General features: G+C 40.8%; 1 protein-coding gene across 2 annotated transcripts in view; it reads right to left on the reverse strand.

Moving 5' to 3' along the window:
- Positions 1–20,134, reverse strand: part of adamts9 (ADAM metallopeptidase with thrombospondin type 1 motif, 9) — a 259,676-nt gene that overhangs the window by 156,502 nt on the left and 83,040 nt on the right. For both annotated transcript variants that reach the window (XR_010966102.1, XM_067998852.1), the window contains exons 17-20: positions 2,945–3,111; positions 2,704–2,833; positions 2,419–2,545; positions 146–356 (exon numbers count right to left, since the gene is read on the reverse strand). Coding sequence is in view for 1 of the 2 variants with exons in the window: in XM_067998852.1 (XP_067854953.1) it covers positions 146–356; positions 2,419–2,545; positions 2,704–2,833; positions 2,945–3,111 (635 nt within the window). In the remaining variant the exon portion in view is untranslated. The remainder of the gene's footprint in view (positions 1–145; positions 357–2,418; positions 2,546–2,703; positions 2,834–2,944; positions 3,112–20,134) is intronic.

Consider the following 20,134-nt stretch of genomic DNA (forward strand, 5'->3'; position numbering starts at 1 on the left):
ACATAGTCATGACCATAGTGGTCCTTTAAAATGCAGTCTACAATGTCTCTTACATCTAAACGTTAAATGTAATTGATATTTTTCATAGAAATATTGGTCACGTTATAGTTACGCTCCAAAAAGAACATATTAGGAAATAACTTACCTCTGACCATGATGAATACTGCCACCCCCCTACATTGCAATCTCCACGACACACTTCCTTATTATCTGGCTTTGGTTGATAGCTGCAGTACCTATCATCTATTTTTTCTGTCTTTCCTTCTGACCTACTATATTTTGCACAGTAGATGTCCAAAGTTCGATAGCCAGGCCCACATTGGGCTGTACATTCACTTTTTCTGGCAATATGCCATCTGTTTGAGAATAAGCAGCATATTGTATTAATTAGCTTGCAACTTCGCCATTACATAACTCATTACTATCAGAGCAAAACAGTGTGTTTGATATTCTCAGTATAGTACCTTGTTTATTATTTTTGTGCATTTGCGACTGATAAATATTGTAAGTAATTGTTTCTATCTGCCACTGAGAGTTTTAAAAACGATGCAGCTGATTTTCAGATGTAGCGCACATGGAAATGATTTTCAATGAACGCTGAGAGACAGCTCAAGGACCGGGGGAGGGGACAAGAAATCCAAACTGAAAGTATAGCCTCAGGGGGAGAGGGGGATGCAATCCCGAGGTAGGCCACTGAGTGACCGACAATGGGTGGGAAGATTTGTGTGGGGCCAGGAAGAGCGTTCCAAATAACTGGATGGCCACTGTTTATTTGTGGCCATTTTCAAAGCACCCTTTAAATGTTAGCTATGCGTAGTAGTGGCACTCTCAATTCTGAGTCAGAAGGTTGTAGATTCAGGTCCCGTTCCAGAGACTTGAGCATAAAATTTAGACCGACACTCTAGTGCAGTACTGAGGGAGTGCTGCACTGTTGGAGATGCTGTCTTTTTGATGAAACATTTAAACCGAGGTCCTGTTTGCCCTCTCAGGTGGATGTAAAAGATCCCATGGCACTATTTCGAAGAAGAGTAGGGGAGTTCTTCCCGGTGTCCTGGCTGATATTTATCCCTCAACCAACATCATTAAAACAGATTACCTGGTCATTATCTCACTGCTGTTTGTGGGACCTTGCTGTGTGCAAATTGTTTGCCGCGTTTCCTACATTACAACAGTGACTACACTTCAAAGTATTCTTTTTATTCATTCATGGGATGTGGGTATTGCTGGCAAGGCTAGCATTTATTGCCTATCCCTAAGTGCCCTTGAGAAGGTGGTGGTGAGCCGCCTTCTTGAACCACTGCAGTCCATGTGGTGAAGGTACTCTCACAGTGCTGCTCGGTAGTGAGTTCCAGGATTTTAACCCAGTGACGATGAAGGAACGGCGATATATTTCCAAGTCAGGATAGTGTGTTTCTTGGAGAGGAACATGCAGATGGTGGTGTTCCCATGCACCTGCTGCCCTTGTCCTTCTAGGTGGTAGAGGTCGTGGGCTTGGGACGTGCTGTCGAAGAAGTCTTGGCGGAGTTGCTGCAGTGCATCTTGTAGATGGTACACACTGCTGTACACACATTTCATTGGCTGTGATGCACTTTGGGATGTCCTAAGTTCATGAAAGGCGTGATATAAATGCAAGTCTTTCTTTAAGGATCGCTGTTTACTCTACGTCTAGTAGCAATCTGCCCACTGGTACATGAAAATTGCATTAGGATCCTATGAACAGGCCCTGATTTAAATATTTTAATAAGGTTTCCACCTGGTTCGGACAGGATTACTGGCTGATCATTTCAAAGTCCACGCGAAAAATGATTTGGAGGGGCCTCGGAGGGCGGTTGGCGAGGGTATGGAATTTGTGGCGGCAGAAAATTACAACTCTTACAAGTCTGGATGTTGGACAAGCAGTCTAACACCACAGCCTCAGTGGAGAAGTCAAGAGAAGTGGTGGAAAGATAGAGCTGGGTGTCGTCAGTGTCCATGTGGAATCTGACCCCACGTCTTTGGATGTTGTCGCCAAGGGGCAGGATGGAGATGAGGAAGTGGAAAGGACCAAGAACAGATCGCTGGGGACACCGGAGGTAATGGTTTAGGTGTGCAAAGAGAAGTTATTGCTGGAGATGCTCTGGCAACAATTGGAAAGTTAAAGTGAAACCAGCAAGTTATAAAACCACGCGGGCAGTAGCAATAAATAAGGGTTGCAAAGCAGAACCTGAACTTGTTCCATATCTATTGCCAGTACAAGTCTGGCACTGGAGCATACATTAGCCACACTAATAATGATGTAAATGCAGAAAACCAGTTTATAGCCAATTACCAGTAGTGTCAGGTATTGTTTTAATAAGGAAATTACATATCATTAGTAGTGATCTCATAAATCAAATGAAAGTAATTTTGAGAGGAAGATAATTTTTGAAAAGTTTATACCGTATTTCACATTCTGTATTGCATGATTCAGTTAACGGAGCTGGGCGCGGAATTCGATCACACCTCTGATCAGAGACAACCAGCCGATCACTTTCTCTGGTACAAACAGGTCTTCTCTTCCTTTCACCTGTTCAAATACAATATCACATTACAGAACAATAATAAACACAGTGATGACAGTTAGTGTAGTAAAATTATCTTTTTAGCACATGATTCCAAACTATCAAAGAAACTATATAAAAGGACACTTAAATGCTGGTGTGCTCTTTGCTTACTTAGACTTACCATGGCAAAGCCTGTTGCAATCCTGCCAAGGACCAAATTGATCCCAAAAAAAATGTTGTACTTTATCTTCAATGGGAATGTTGAATGAATATCGCACATCAGGATTGTATAGATTACCCACAGATAAAACCTTGAATGAAAAATATAAAGTAAAAAAAACTAATCAACTATTGTGAAAGAAAATCTATCCATGACAAAAGACAAAACAATGCACAGAATTTAGCCATGCATGTTAATTTACCTGAACTATTAGTTCTTCCTCAATCCGATCAGTACAGTTGATTCTTTCCACTCCATTATCAGACCCACTATACTCAATTACAGCTCCTCTAACTTTAATTTCCCTTTTAAACATGCTGACCACAAAATCTCCATTTAAAAGGAATTCTCCTCGACTGTTAGCCAAAGCTGCAAAAAGAAAATATAAAGAGAATATAGACGTCTGCTAATAATTTACAAAATATATACTCAAAAAAATATAGACATTCCATAACTATTTTACCTATTATGGTAATACATTTTATGGATACTTTCGCAATGTGCTCAAAAAAGTACTAAGTTAATAGATTCTCAGTTTCAAGTATGGTGTGATGATTTTAGATACAATTAAATAATTTCCTGCTATTTCCCTGTTACACATTTTAACTCAATTATAAATAGGGTGCAAACAATTAACAACTCCTGTAGGAATTGAAAGCTTTAGCCTGAATGCCTTGAAAGCATAGTTTCCTGTGAATCAGTAACCCACTGCACAGCTTCACACTAATGTGATTATATAGCTAATTTCCTGAGTCTGTTTCTCTGTTATTTCATTCATTGCCATATAATTCCATCTCTTTCATCTAGACAATGACAAAGGAAATATAAATGGAACTTTTTAAAAGCTTACAGTTATGTAGGAAGAAGGTAGAATATTTGTTATAATAGTGAAAATTGGAACCTAAAAGCAAGAACCTACTTCATTTGAGCACAGTGATTTTAACAGTGCTCAAAATTAAATGACTTGTTACACAATTAAATCAGTAAGCAATCTCTGAAAGGGAATTAAGCAAGTGTTCTAAGACTTTATAACCTAAGCACAATTGTTTAAGTCAGTAATACTAATCCAACCAACAGACTCAAAAGAGAGTAAAGAAGAAAGCAGAGCTTAACACCTCTAGGAATTGATGACATGTCACATTCCCCTGAAACTGTTAAATAGCTGTTACAGTGCAGATGTATTCCCTTTTACAACTAAGACCTTAAAATGAATATGCACGATATACTCCGCTCTATAAAGATTGTGCAAGTTTACCACAGGCTTTGTTTAGATGAGTATTTTCCTTTAAATGTAGTGACACTGTGTTTATTTGTCTAGTTTTATGAATTATCAGAATAATAAGATTGTATGATTAATTTTGGTTTGGCTAATATAATTTCTGTATTTACTAATTGTATGTAGACTGAACATCACCCTCATTTCTATTGCTTTCAAATGATTTCCTGTTCAGTGAAACCTGAGCACTCAGATTTGTCAATTACTGCAGCCACTGTACTGTAGTACACAATACATTGTTCATTTTGAATATTGCACAATGTGACACATAATCCAGTACAGATAAGAATGCAGCCTTTTATTATGAAATTTCCAGTCAATTCTAGTTTTAATTTATTGGACAGATTGCTCTATAGAGATGATGCAGGATAATTGTTGGATAATTGCATTTATATTTATGCAATGAGAATACAAACGTCCAAATGAAATAAATTTGTAACATAATGACAAACAATGGCAATGTGAAATGGAAGGAAAGCTGCACCTTGTCCAGGGACAATGAATTTTGCATGTGCCCTCATGTTGGCATCATTTGGAATGGGAGGAGAAGGTAACTGTATGAGCTCCCTGTGTCCCCAGTCACCATTCCATCAAGCAGATAAAATAGTTCTTTATTTTAAATTTAATGTCTACATTTCTTAACACATGCTAGAATCCTCCATGTAAAAAGCATTTTGGTAAAACACCAGGAAATTTGCTGCAGAGAGAAAGGTCAATTCAAAATATAAGATTGTTTGACATCAGCAATGCATTTACCTTTATAGTGATTTCTACTACTAATTGCCGAATTTAATCTATATTGCTTCTTTAAATACACAGCACCAAAGTTCTGGTACATTTAAATATTTAGATTTATATATTGCATAATTGCTATCTACCTGGTTAGCAACATCATGTATTCAATTATCAAATGAATTGGTTCAAATCTGTGCAAGTGAATGGATTCAAAATGATTTAAATTAAAAATCTGCGCAATGTTGTGGTTGGCTTTAGGCCAGGGGTTCTCAAACTTTGTTAGAAAATCCATAACACCTTTCCATTTCTTTTTCAACAAAGTAATAACGGAAAATGCAATCCATGTTCGATGCGTATCAGATGCCACAACAATTAAAAAACGCTTGCAAAGTTTACTCTATTAGTGGGATAGGTTTACTTGTTTTTAAGCAGTGAATGGCATTTCTACACAATGTTGTTGGGCAGGAATGTGTCTAAATTACCTAGCAGCAAATTACCTAGCTTTCAAGAGAACAGCGTCCACGACACCACACAACCCTGCCACGGTAACCTCTGCAAGACATGCCAGATCATCGACACAGATACCACCATCACACGAGAGGACACCACCCACCAGGTGCATGGTTCATACTCCTGTGACTCGGCCAACGTTGTCTACCTCATACGTTGCAGGAAAGGATGCCCCAGAGCATGGTACATTGGCGAGACCATGCAGACGCTGCGACAACGGATGAACGGACACCGCGCAACAATCGCCAAACAGGAGGGTTCCCTCCCAGTCGGGGAACACTTCAGCAGTCATGGACATTCATCCACCGACCTTCGGGTAAGCGTACTCCAAGGCGGCCTTCGAGACACACGACAACGCAAAATCGTCGAGCAGAAATTGATAGCCAAGTTCCGCACCCATGAGGACGGCCTCAACCGGGATCTTGGGTTCATGTCACGCTACACGTTACCCCACCAGCGAACAAATGTTATCTGTTTTTAATATAACGGGTCAGTTGCTGTCTTTTCTATGTTTCTATCTCTGTTTTTTTTGTTTGTTGTTTTTTTTTTGGTGATTTGTATACTCTGTGAGACCTGGCAGGTAACACCTGTCTGTCTGCACACTGATTGCCTTGGCAACGGGCAGTTGAAAAAACTGTCTGTACTCACCAAGCATTGTTCTGTGAATTATAAATGCGATTTCATTTCGAGGTTTTCATTTTCACATCGTTCACCTGATGAAGGAGGAAGCCTCCGAAAGCTTGTGAATTTAAAATAAAATTGCTGGACTATAACTTGGTGTTGTAAAATTGTTTACAGTTGGGCAGGAAGGTAGAGACTCAGGTCACTCTCCACCTTACAGTGTATTCTGTACTTTTTCCTGTGTTAAACCAGGACCGAGAATCTAGACTTGTACAGCTAGGTGGAAGAAAAATTAATATGTAACTTCAGGGCTTGATGTGTAAATTCATATTGTATGGATAGCCAAAAATTGGTCATAGATTTCTGGGAAAATGCCAGATTTAGAGTTGATCATGTACCAATTCAACGAGGCTTTCCTCTTCCTTTGGTGACAAGCTAGCTGTATGTTTTGGCTTGGTGATATAGGGGTTTGTGACCCAACTGTAACCTTTGTTATTGCCAGATGCTGGAAAATACTTGTGATATTAGTATCACAGCCCACCAACTGTTGAACAATCACCGGCTGGACACTTTCTGACAGGAAATCACCCTCTTGATAAAGTCTTCCAGTGTGTCAAAGGAGTACAGATCCATTCTACAGTCATGAAGACCACAAGGCAAGCTGAGTGTCTCAGCCTGGTTTTAATAGTGAAGTCATCGGCATCCCAGCCTAGAAATTCGATCGTGTTGGAAAACGGGTGCAATGCACACGCCTGTTAGTGTTGTCCCAGGCAGCATGTAATATTCGTGCCGCAAGCTCATTATAATGAGAGAGACATGCAGCCGGTGTTACTCATTTTCTGCACACCTGTTTGGCGGGGCTGGAAATTGGGCATTTCCAAGTACCTCTTAAAGGGAAGGTGCACTCTAGCAGCAGAAAAGGTGGTACACTTCTGAACACAGAAATGGTTGCTAGATCTGCAGATCATGCTCCCGGGTTCTCAGCAGAAGCGTTGCTTGAGCACGGCAATTTTTTTTATTCGATGACTAGTCTTGTGGCGGCATGGCTCTCGTTGTAGGCCAGCTCTGCAGCTGTGCCAGAGTTTCTGACAGGAGTCATAAGCCATGTCTGGAGGGGACAACCCTTGTTGCCCAGTAGCCAGCCTGGAACCGGACAGCCTGACTGGAATACAGGTGTCACAGAGGACTGGCATATTTTGAATAAGTCATGACTACTGACAGGAAACCGAGCACAAACCTGCATGATGTGCTACCTGTGGGTGCAAACCAGCTGTACATTGAGGGAGTGGAATCCCTTTTGATTGATAGAGATGCCAGGCTGGATATGGGAAGCAAGCAGAGCAATGTGGGTGCAATCTAGGGCACCTTGCGCCCTGGGGGTGCTTGGCATGTGAGCGAAGCCTAGTGCTCTCTCATCCTGCTTCGCACTGTCCATGGGGAAAGTAATGTAGCTGTTCCTCCTGCTGTAAAGAGCCTTGGTGACCTCCCTGATATAGCGGTGGACTGCAAACTGTGAGATGTCGCTGATGTCACTTACTGCAGCCTGTGGCATAAAAGTTAAGGGCCGTGGTGACCTTGACAGGCACAGGCAGTGCTGTCCATGCCCTGTGCGAAACTCAAGTTGTGGCTGCAGCAGATAACATAGCTCAGTGAAAGCTTTCTTTGTGAAGTGAAGGCGCAACATACATTGCTGCTCCAAGATGTTCATGTAGGAGAGGTGCTCCTTGATTATCCGCTCTGGGTATGGCTGCTTATGCAGTGCCCTCCTCCTCCTCCTCCCACTTGTCTCCACTGTTTCTGCTCTCTTCCTTGCCGTTTCCCCTTCTCCTCCAGCCCCAATGGCAGTCCAACCAGACAACTCATGACTGCAGTACAACTGTTTGGAAGGCAGCCAAAAACATTGCAACACCAGCAAAATCATCTTCTCAGCAGTCAAAATTAAGTTTCCAGAGTCAGAAAACAGGCAAAACAATGTTAACGAAGTTAACTAGCAGCCTGAAGTGACAAACCAGCAACTAACCAGTAAGTAGTGGATTATCCCATTGAACAGCACTGGCGAAGGGTCCTTCCTGCCTGTTAGTGCCCAGATTTGCTAAGCAAGTTTACCACGTGGTGAGTCAGGCACTGGGCCAGTCTAATATCACAAAAGGGTCTCCCAACAAGCACAAGATCCTAATTTGAATATATTAGTCATTGCTTTAATTAGTTCTGGCATGCAACCAGGATACTACGGAGCAGCCCAATGAAATGCGGCTGGCGGCGCACTTCCAGCTCGTAATGAGCGTGCTCTTCCTGCTCGCCATTTGGATGCTTATGAGCCCGCTTAGAGCCTGAAAAACCATCAGGGCATGATCAGATTTCAAGGCCCCCATGCCTGAATTGTATTTCATAGAGAATTGACTTTCTCTCCCAAACAAAAAATGTACTTCCGTGTATCACAACAATTGACAGTGGTTTCATAGTATCATAGTCATAGTAGGTACAGCACAGGAGGAGGTCATTCAGCCCATCGTGCCTGTGCTGGCTCTTTAAAAGAGCTATCTAGTTAGTCACATTTCCCTGCTCTTTCTCCATAGCACTGTAAATTTTTTCTCCTTCAAGTATTTATCCAATTCCCTTTTGAAAGTTACATTTCCACCACCCTTTCAGGCAGTGCATTCCAAACCATTACAAGTTGCTGCTTGAAAAATATTTCATGTTGCCTCTGGCCCTTTTGCCGATCGCCGTAAATGTGTCCTCTGGTTACCGTCTGCCAATGGAAGCAGTTTCTCATTATTTATTCTATCAAAACTATTCATGATTTTCAACACCTCTATTAGATCTCCCCTTAACCTTCTCTGCTCTAAGGAGAACAACCCCAGCTTCTCAAGTCTCTCCATGTAACTGAAATCCCTCATCCCTGGCACCATTCTATTAAATCTCTTCTGCACCCTCTCTAAGGCCTTGACATCCTTCCTGCAGTGTGGTGCCCAGAATTGAACACAATACTCCAGTTGAGGCCTAACTAGTGTTTTATAAAGGTTGAGCATAACTTCCTTGCTTTTGTACTCTATGCCTCTATTAATAAAGCCCAGGATCCATATGCTTTTTTAACAGCTTTCTCAACTTGTCCTGCCACCTTCAAAGATTTATACATGTGCACCCACCCCGGTCTCTTTGTTCCTGCATCCCTTTTAAAATTGGTTCACCCCATCTGTTTGAGCAACATACCAAAAGTATGAGTACTTTGGATCTGTCTTCACAAAAGAAGAGGATGAAGTTAATGTCGCTGAAGCGGAGGAGGGAGTAGAGATATTGAATAGGATAAAAAGATAGAAAGGAGGTGCTAAGTAGGTTGGCATCACTCAAAGTTAACAAGTCCCCCAGTCCAGATGGGATGCATCCTAGGTTGCTGAGGGAATTTAGGGTGGAGATAACAGAAGCTCTGACCAAAATATTTCAATCCTCCTTGGATATGGGAGTGGTGCCAGAGGACTGAAGGATTGAAAATGTTACACCCCTGTTCAAAAAAGGGGAGAGGGATAATACTGGTAACTACAGGCCAACGAGTCTAACGTTAGTGGTGGGAAAACTACTAGAGACCACTGTCAAGGACAAAATTAATTCTCACTTGGAGAGGGGTGTGTGTGTGTAAATAAAGGGACAGCCAGCACAGATTTGTTAAAGGCAAATTGTGTTTGACTAAGCTGATTGAGTTCTTTGATGAAGTAACAGAGAGGGTCGATGAAGGTAGTGCAATAGATGCTATATATATGGACTTTCAAAAGGCATTTGATAAAGCACCACATAACAGCCTTATTTGGAAAATAGAAGCACATGGGATTAAAGGGACAGTGGTAACTTGGGTACATAATTAGCTAAGGGATAGGAGGCAGAGAGCAGTGGTGAACAGATGTTTTTCTGACCGGAGAGAAGCATGCAGTGGAGTCTCCCAGGGGTTTGTATTAGGACCATTGCTTTTCTTGTTATATATAAATGACCTTGGTATAGGGAGTACAATTTCTAAGTTTGCGGATGATACAAAACTTGGCAAGGTAGTAAATAGTGAGCAGGATAGTAGCAGACTTCAGGAGGATATAGACTGGTGAAATGGGCAGACACATGGCAGATGCAATTTAATGTGGATAAGTGTGAAGTGATGGACTTTGGGAGGAACAACATGGAGAGGCAGTATAATCTAAATGGTATTATTTTGAGACGGGTGCAAGAGCAGAGGGACCTGGGGGTGCACCTTCTCAAATCTTTGAAGGTGGCAGGGCATGTTGAAAAGGTAGTTAAGAAAGTATATGGGATACTTATAAATAGGGGCATTAAATACAAAAACAAGGAAATCATGCTAAACCTTTACAAATCACTGGTTAGGCCTCAGCTTTTTTTTTATTATTCGTTCATGGGATGTGGGCGTCGCTGGCGAGGCCGGCATTTATTGCCCATCCCTAATTGCCCTTGAGAAGGTGGTGGTAAGCCGCCTTCTTGAACTGCTGCAGTCCGTGTGGTGAAGGTTCTCCCACAGTGCTGTTAGGTAGGGAGTTCCAGGATTTTGACCCAGCAACGATGAAGGAACGGCGATATATTTCCAAGTCGGGATGGTGTGTGACTTGGAGGGGAACGTGCAGGTGGTGTTGTTCCCATGTACCTGCTGCTCTTGTCCTTCTAGGTGGTAGAGGTCGCGGGTTTGGGAGGTGCTGTCGAAGAAGCCTTGGCGAGTTGCTGCAGTGCATCCTGTGGATGGTACACACTGCAGCCACAGTGCGCCGGTGGTGAAGGGAGTGAACGTTTAGGGTGGTGGATGGGGTGCCAATCAAGCCGGCTGCTTTGTCCTCGAGCTACTTGAGTGTTGTTGGAGCTGCACTCATCCAGGCAAGTGGAGAGTATTCCATCACACTCCTGACTTGTGCCTTGTAGATGGTGGAAAGGCTGTGGGGAGTCAGGTGAGTCACTCGCTGCAGAATACCCAGCCTCTGACCTGCTCTTGTAGCCACAGTATTTATATGGCTGGTCCAGTTAAGTTTCTGGTCAATGGTGACCCCCAGGATGTTGATGGTGGGGGATTCGGCGATGGTAATGCCGTTGAATGTCAAGGGGAGGTGGTTAGATCCTCTCTTGTTGGAGATAGTCATTGGCTGGCACTTGTCTGGTGCGAATGTTACTTGCCACTTATGAGCCCAAGCCTGGATGTTGTCCAGGTCTTGCTGCATGCGGGCTCGGACTGCTTCATTATCTGAGGGGTTGTGAATGGAACTGAACACTGTGCAATCATCAGCGAACATCCCCATTTCTGACCTTATGTTGGAGGGAAGATCATTGATGAAGCAGCTGAAGATGGTTGGGCCTAGGACACTGCCCCGAGGAACTCCTGCAGCAATGCCCTGGGGCTGAGATGATTGTCCCCCAACAACCACTACCATCTTCCTTTGTGCTAGGTATGACTCCAGCCATTGGAGAGTTTTCCCCCTGATTCCTAATGACTTCAATTTTACTAGGGCTCCTAGGTGCCACACTCAGTCAAATTCTGCCTTGATGTCAAGTGCAGTCACTCTCATCTCACCTCTGGAATTCAGCTCTTTTGTCCATGTTTGGACCAAGGCTGTAATGGGGTCTGGTGCCGAGTGGTCCTGGCGGAACCCAAACTGAGCATCGGTGAGCAGGTTATTGGTGAGTAGGTGCCGCTTGATAGCACTGTCGACGCCGCCTTCCATCACTTTGCTGATGATTGAGAGTAGACTTATGGGGCGGTAATTGGCTGGAGTATTGTATACAATTTAGGAAGGATATCAAGGCCTTGGAGAGGGTAGAGAGGATGTTTACCAGGATGATATCAGGGATGAGCTTGGCTTGTTCTCCTCAAAGCAGAGAAGGTTAAGGGGAGACCTAATAGAGGTATTCAAAATTATGAGGGGTTTTGATCGAGCGAGTAGGGAGAAACTGTTTCCTCTGGCAAGTGGGTCAGTAAATAGAGGTCATAGATTTAAAATAATTGGAAAAAAACTAGAGGGGAAATGAGGAGAACTTTTTTCACACAGCGGATTAAGATCTGGAATGCGCTACCTGAAAGGGTCATGGAAGCAGATTCCATAGGAAGATTCAAAAGGCAATTGGACATGTACTTGAAGAGGACTAATCTGCAGGATTATGGAGAAAAAGCTGGGGTGTGGGACAAAATTGGACAGCTCTATCAAAGAGCTGGGGCAGGCATGACAGGCTGAATGGCCTCCTTCTGTGCTGTAAGATTTTATTATTCTAAGTCATGGTTTAACTGAAAGTCTTTGATGAAATTCACAGTTTGCAATGTGGAGGATATTGCAGCAATTTTCCGATATCTTGGCTTCGAGTGCTTCTCAACGATTAATGCAATTAAGTCCAAATTTCTCTTAATTCCATAGTCTACACTCTTTTCACAAGGCGGTTGTGTTTTTCTGTCATGGAGACTGATTCATCACTATAAACTTAATCGAAATCACCCCTGTTGAGATCTTTTGGTTTTGGATAAAATTATGCAACAGGTAGAACAGTTTCTCATAAGTGACATAAGTAGGGAGAGCTTGATAGAAAAATAAATTGAATTTTTCAGTTCTGTCTCTGCAGCACACTAAAGGCATACAAGTTAGCTTTGCAGTCGTAGACATATCAGTTGATTCTTTAGCCTGAATGACAAAGAACTGAGCCTGCCTGATGGACTCCATAACCTACTCTTTCATGATGTGGAGATGCCGGTGATGGACTGGGGTGGACAAATGTAAGGACTTGCACAACACCAGGTCCAACAGTTTTATTTTAAATCACAAGCTTTTGGAGCTTTCCTCCTTCGTCAGGTGAGTGAAGGGTTCTAAAAACGCATAGCATATATAGTCAGAGAACAATGCCTGGTGATTACAGATAATCTTTCCAACTGCCCCCTATCACACCTCGGCTGGGAGACGATCACAGCAATCAAAGGTGTTGTTGGTGTTCAGACAGTTTAGCCACGGAAAACATTACATCCCGGTATACTGAATACACAATGGGTCAGATCACAAAGACTCCTTCATATCAGCAGTTTTATCCTAAGATGGAAGTCTGCATAGCTGGAAATTCAGCTCAAGTCTAGCTGCTTTACTGATTTCTACCCCTTCACAAGTGCATATTTAGATGGCAGCAGGGAGACTTGGCACCTTTGCAATTTTGCAAAGCCTCAGTGACTGTATTCTATCATTTACCAGCAGCTCAATACTGAGGCCATATGTCGTCAATGGATCCAATCCAAATAAATACAAAGTCAAGATAGCTGGAATCATATTTCCTGTTCTTCACCCCTGCCGATAGCCTGCCCACTTTGTCAGCACTGTGCTTTGTTCCATTCACCACAACATTACCCATTACTATGTGTAAAATAGCCCTAAAAGAGCATTTTACTGCAATACGAATGCAGCAAATTTCTGACAATATATGCACAAAACATTGCTAATGGAAGGAAATAAATCTTGTGTCACTGTCAATGAGCATGCAAAATGTTATTTCCAATGGACATTCTGGAGGAAGCCTTTGTTATTACATCAGATGTTGTGTGCAATGACGGCACTTCACTCCAATTTTACTACACATGGTTTAAGATTAAATTGCACACCCCTCTCCTGGAACAGGCTTACATCTCAGTAGAGAGGTGCGTCTCAGTTTGAGAACTCCTACTTTAGGAAATTCAAAATCAAATGACACACTTACATACTAAATCAAAAATAGCAGCAACAGTTTCAAGAACTTCAAAAATAAAATCTGAACAAATATTAAGAAATAATTACTCTATATTATGTTTTTTCATTTAAAATTATACACATAGTTGGTGGTGTGCTTTGAAATGGTATTACCAAAACATACCAAATTATCAAGATTTACTTGTCCAACCAAACTGTACTTAATAGCAATTATTGTACATACTCAGGCACACAATTTGTGGGTACTGGATTGCATTGATGATTTTCTCATATGTGGGTCATACCCTCCCTCGGGTTCCCCTCAAGTGGAACAATTTGTTCAAAGACCCAGGAATGGCAACATACCAGTGCATTTCTATCAGCTGTGGTTCTGCTCCTCTGCCCCATAACTGTCATATTTAAATGGTAACTTCAGTCCAGGCTCCCCTTTCTGGTTTACAATTGGAGATAGCCCAGGAGGAAAGATACATGGAGAAGAGATTTAAAATCAATAGTGGGAGACAGGACTGAAGTCAGGAGGGACAGTTTCCATTTAAATAACAAAGAATAGGAACAGCAGAGCAACAGCTGATAGGAATGCACTTGTTGAAATCAAAAACAATAAAAAGAAAACATATTTGTGAATGCCAGCCAACATGAAGGTTTATATTATACTCCCATATCTTATACCAATCTCATTAATTATTTTTGAATGGAATTTTTTTGGGGAGGTCGACTTATACATGGGGCATCTTATATGTAAGTATATATGGTAAGTTTTTAGGGTTTTCTTTCATTTGATTATATTACAAATAATGCATGTTGTTAACTGTAGTATATATGGTCAGAAAAGCCATGGGGATTACCACAGTTTCTAAGCCTTTTTTCAGTTGTACTTAAAATCCTTTTAACCGACAGTAACAATTGCCTCATTAACAGTACTTTACAACACATAGCTGCTAATACATTTACTTGCACAAATTGCAGTTTCATTCCTTAAAGTCACATGGATGCCGTCACATAATCCCTTTACATATAATTGGGTTATTTGCAGAGAAGTAGTACTAATTCAACCAGCTATATTTTAATCACAATCAAAGATTAAAAATACTCATGCACATATGAACATACGTGGCTGTCTCTGAACACTTCAATTCCTTCCCATTTGTAACCCAGAATGTTCTGAAGTCAGGGTAAATACAAGTAGATTAATCAAAGTTCCACCACGTTTAAGTTATCCTGACTTTCTGCACAGGAGAAGGTTTCATTCCTCCAATTGTGTTTGGAAATTATTTTGGGAATTAGGTATAATTTCTTTTTATGGTAAAAGCATGGTGGGAAATGTCTTGTCTGCATGCCTGTGTGTATAATTGGAATTTTAAAATTCCACTGGTGAGCAAGTCATCTGTAAACTAAATGTCTAAATCTGAAAACTGGCCCCAATACAATAACTGGTGCGGCAGAATCCTAAAATGTTGACATAAAATTACAAGATACACAGAACTAGTTTACAGAAAGACCTACCTTTTGATTATTTGTTTATGCTTACTGCTCCACCTTTAAGTTACTAGACATTGAGAGGACAACATTTGTCCATTTCTAAGAATTAGCAAAAAACTAGATGTGATTGAAGAGTGGTGGAATTTCTGAGGAATGCACCAATAGTCCAGGTTTGGACCATTTTTCCAAATGCTGGCTTTCCCAATCATTGTAAGTTAACGTGTACCTCTCCCACCATGCCATGCTCAAGTCTCTTCAGGTCAGTTTCTTTCCTGCATACTACACCTACTGCCCTCATTCTCAAATTTATATTTGTTAAGTAGTTCATTAGCTGCTGCAGATTATTGCCAGCATGTTGCGATTGTCTGCTGCTTTTTCATTGCTGCTAACAGAATCACATTTCTCTCAATCAACATTTAGCAATACCGTTAAAATAGCTTAAAAAATGTATTCCTCCTGCTTTTCTTCAACAGGAATTTTGGCCTGAGTTGCTGAGAGCCACCATCTATGTGGGGAAATTAATGCCATTCTGGATTAAATTGATATGGAGTTAACTTACTTAACTTAAGGTCCATGGAGCAAGTGGAGCAAAATCACCACTTAATTCACATGATTTTCCAATCCTGTTTGTGCAGAAGTGCAATTTGAATGTTTGTTTTAAAGCAATGTATTTTTTGCATCATTCAGCACTTTTACGTTGACACATCTATCAAATCGACAGAACTTAAATTCTGGGAAGGGGGGATTTTAATTGGGAATGGGTTTCAGGCGGGTGTGGGGGGGGGGGGGGGGGGGGTGGGGGTAGGATAGTGAGCGAGCGAACCCTCCAAATGAAATTAGTTTGAAGCCCGGGCTATTTTAACTCCCGGGACTCATTTACATCCCTCTGGCCAACTGCCCATGCAAAATGGACAGAAAGAGACAGAAAGTCTCTAAGTAACTGGACCTTTATTTTCTTCCAGTTGACTTGCAACCATAAGGAGCCAGCTTCCACTGTGTAGATTTCAAGGGTCAAGACAAGAATGACAATCATTTCTGCCAATAGGGCCTCATCATCTGTGAAATCTAGGTCCATGAGAAATTGCCACCAATCGAGGCTCTATTCACCGAACGATGAGTGCTCCTATCTAGAATCCAATCATTGATGCAATAGGACCCCATTGTGCATATATATGAGGCTCGCCCCTGAATTAGGCAAACATTTCATCCACCATTAAAAACAGCGGCATTAAAATTCCTAAGGTGTGGGCAATTAACCTACTTCTCCTCCCCACGCAAGCCCCATCAATGTCAAAGACTTTGGGCTGCATTCTGTTGCCTTTGCAGCAAAATGGCATTTACACCAGACTCTGAAATGGCAGTTAGCTCTCCTTCCTCTTTATTTAGTTGTGGTATCATGCTTGCATCACACTGCTATAGACTGAAGGGACAGTATCAATTTGGTTATTGAGACATCATCTGCATTATTTTAACATTTAGGATGCATACAAGCTCCAGGTCTTGTCCCATTCAACACCTGCTTTGCTTTGTTACCATTTTCACAATAATTATGTCTTTCATTTGTGCAACTCACTGGGTGTTGCTTCCTGCAGCTTACACATTTTACAGCACTCTTGATCCAAGAACCAAATTACTGTTTTATCCTTCACACATTGCCATTTTCTCAATCAGATATAATTTTAATATGTTTGCACAACATCATTTGGAAAATGCATATAAATTATTTCATGTATTGCAATTATAACTCTACTTTAGTGGCTATGACATTCAAATTTTAACAGATTCACAAGAAAAATGTCAACTTTTCCTGATGAGATTTTATAGCACATTGTTGACATAATTTTGCTGTAATATCTTTATTACACATGAACAATTTTAATGTTCTACAAATATTGTATGTTCGCTGCACACATACATGTTCATTGAGTTTTTAAAAGTCCCATTCCGTCAGGTGGTTTAAAAAAGGCCCATGTAAATACATTTCAATGGTAAGTAAAGATACAGACTTTAAACTAAACTCAGTCAATCTCATACATTAAATGTGTGGGTATTTATGCCTGCAATTTTCTCATCACTAAAGTAACACAGGTAATTTGCCTGACAGATTTTTTTTTACTTCAAATGTTTTTGCGTTAGATTAAGCATTGAAAATAAGTAGATCAGAATTCAGTTCTATACTATATTTTTATTCTTACAACCCAAAAGAGCTACTAATTTGGAAAGATCAAAATTCACTGATTAGTCACATTGAATCATTATTTTCACATTGCCCAGTCAGATTTCTACATGACACATGCATTAAGGATGTTAGGGCAATGCAATCCAAACTCTACAATCGATAAATCTAATTGCAGAATACCACAAGTCTGGCTTAATTGGGAATATCCACAGGCTGATTTAAAAGGGAAACAAGCTATCCTAGAGAGAAACCACAAGTTGACAAGTTAAAATGTTTTTGTTATATAATGTACTACATAAAGCCATTAAAGAGGGTCAATTTAATCTAGGGTACAAACAACTCTGGTTCCAAATCAAAGCAAGTTGGTCCACGGAGACAAGGAAAACAAAAAGCAGTTGATGTAACAGTTAACTGTAAAACAGCAGGAGTCCATTATGCATGCCTCTGCATTAACAAGCATTAGTAGATAAATTCATGAAACAAGTGATCCAATTGGCTGAGGTAGCAGGCAGTAAAGCGTGGTAACAAACTGAATTCCTAAACTACTGATATCTAGGAATGGTAATAATGAAGGTTTCCGCTGCGCCTCATGCTTTTGTGCTTCCTGCCTTTATCCCAGCATTAAGCCTGCTGTGATATATATTATTGTTCCAGTATCTGTTAATTCAGCCAGAGACTTTTTCCCCCAAAATAGTACATTTTGAAGACCATCCAACTTCAACATGGCCAGGACTATTTAGAATTTTAGGTTTTGTTTTGAGGGTTTTGCAAGCCCTGTATTTATTTCTGAGTTTACCATTTATTTATTTGAAGATATTGTAACATTTCGTTATTATAGATATGGAGAAATATCATAAAACATTTGTAAATTAAAAAGGAATGTTTATGTAGGACTAAGTTCTTAATATGAGTCCCACAATCTTAGATGTGAACAACCTCTTTTGAACTATCAGCAATTGATCCTGCATAATACCTTCAAGGGTGACATTTCCCTGAAGTGGACAAGGTCCCCCGAACTGAGGCAGAAGAATTCTGATGGAATTGATCAGTTAGATGTTGTTTACCTCAATGATGTTGTAATTGTACTTTACTGGCTCCAATGTTATGGAGGTCTTTGTGATGGAGAGGAAATGGAGTGGAAGCTCAGCTTGGGGTTGAATAAGACACTGAAATTGTGAACAGTCTGGTTCACCCTAAGATAGTGGCTAGGCATAGGGATGGAATTGGTGGCAAGGGTACAGAGTTTGTGGTGAGGGCTGAAGAAGATGGCATTGGTCTTCCCAATGTTTAACTGAAAAAAACTGTGGTTCAGCCAAGACTGGATATCAGACAAGCAGTTTGACAACACAGGGGCAGTGGAGGGGTCAAGAGTGGTGGTGGAGAAGTAGAGATGGGTGTCACCAGCATATATGTGGAACCTGACCCCATGTCTTCGGATGATGTCACCAAGGGTCAGCATGTAGATGAGGAAGAGGGGGGGTCCAAGGATAGATCCTTGGGGCACTCCAGAGGTAACGGTACGGGGTAGAAAGAAAAGCCATTGCTGAAGATGTTCTGGCTACAATCGGAAAGGTAAGAGTGGAAATAAGCAGTCCAATCAAGCTGGACAATGGGGGAGAGGCACTGGAGAGGATGACGTGGTTGAAGGCTATAGAAAGGTCGAGGAAGATGAGGAGAGATAATGCACCACGGTCACAGTCATAGAGATGTAATTTGTGATTTTGGTTAGGTCCATTTTAGTGCTGTGCCACGGGCACATTCCTCTGGACTCTCCTGCCTGTTGTCAGTGGAGCGCATTTGTTTCAAAGTACCATTTCCATGAAAAACTATGCTCCCTAGTAGAACTCTTCAATTTCCGCCTTTTATTCAAAAATCGGCTTCTAATTAATGCTGTGAGATACATAAATATTTTAAATATAAAGTACTTCTCCACACACTAATGTTCTCCTTTAATTATAACATGTCAGTTTAGTTTGATATAGTTACAGAGACATTTCAAGTTAGAAGTCTAAGTAGCACAATCGGCTAGAATAATGATATTCAATAATACTCAAGATCATTTGGGCTGGGCTTCTCATGCCTCACTAGCGATACCACCAGTAAGTCTGACATACAGTCGTTGTCTGAGAGAACACTGAAGAAGTAGGCTAATGGTTATTTGTCACTGACTTAAATAAAAATCCACTAAATATTTTTCTAAAATCAAGCCACACACTTATCTAGTTAATTCAAAGTGGGGTAATTTTTTTTCTGTTTTATTACAGTTTAGTAAAATAATTTTCTTTAATGTTACACATAGGCTAGAATAATGACATTCAATAATACTCAAGATCATTTGGGCTGGGCTTCTCATGCTTCACTAGCTATGAAAAATAATAAGTGGATTTTTATTTAAGTCAGTGACAAATAAACATTAGCCTACTTCTTCAGTGTTCTCTCAGACAACGACTGTATGTCAGACTTACTGGTATCATCGCTAGTGAGGCATGAGAAGCCCAGCCCAAATGATCTTGAGTATTATTGAATATCATTATTCTAGCCAATGTGTAACATTAAAGAAAATTATTTTACTAAACTGTAATAAAACAGAAAATATAACACTTAAAAAGTGTCTGTAATGACACCCCCAATCAGTTTCCATGTATGCTACATTTAAGTTAGTAATTTTACAACCTGAATTCTCAACAAATCTTTCCAGATTGTAAGTATGTCATGGTATTTCTTGGCTTCAATTATTTGCGGCATGAAGTAACCCCATACCCACAAGCATCAAACTAAACTTTCACTCAGAACATTTAAATGAAGCAGCAGGGGAATATCACCTACACAGTTCAGATTCTTTACTCATTTCTCCAAATACAAGGACATCAAGTACGTCCTTCAAGATCGACTAAATGTCATAGT

The sequence above is a fragment of the Heptranchias perlo genome, chromosome 17, assembly GCF_035084215.1.
Source record: "Heptranchias perlo isolate sHepPer1 chromosome 17, sHepPer1.hap1, whole genome shotgun sequence".
In the NCBI taxonomy this organism is placed as follows: domain Eukaryota; kingdom Metazoa; phylum Chordata; class Chondrichthyes; order Hexanchiformes; family Hexanchidae; genus Heptranchias; species Heptranchias perlo.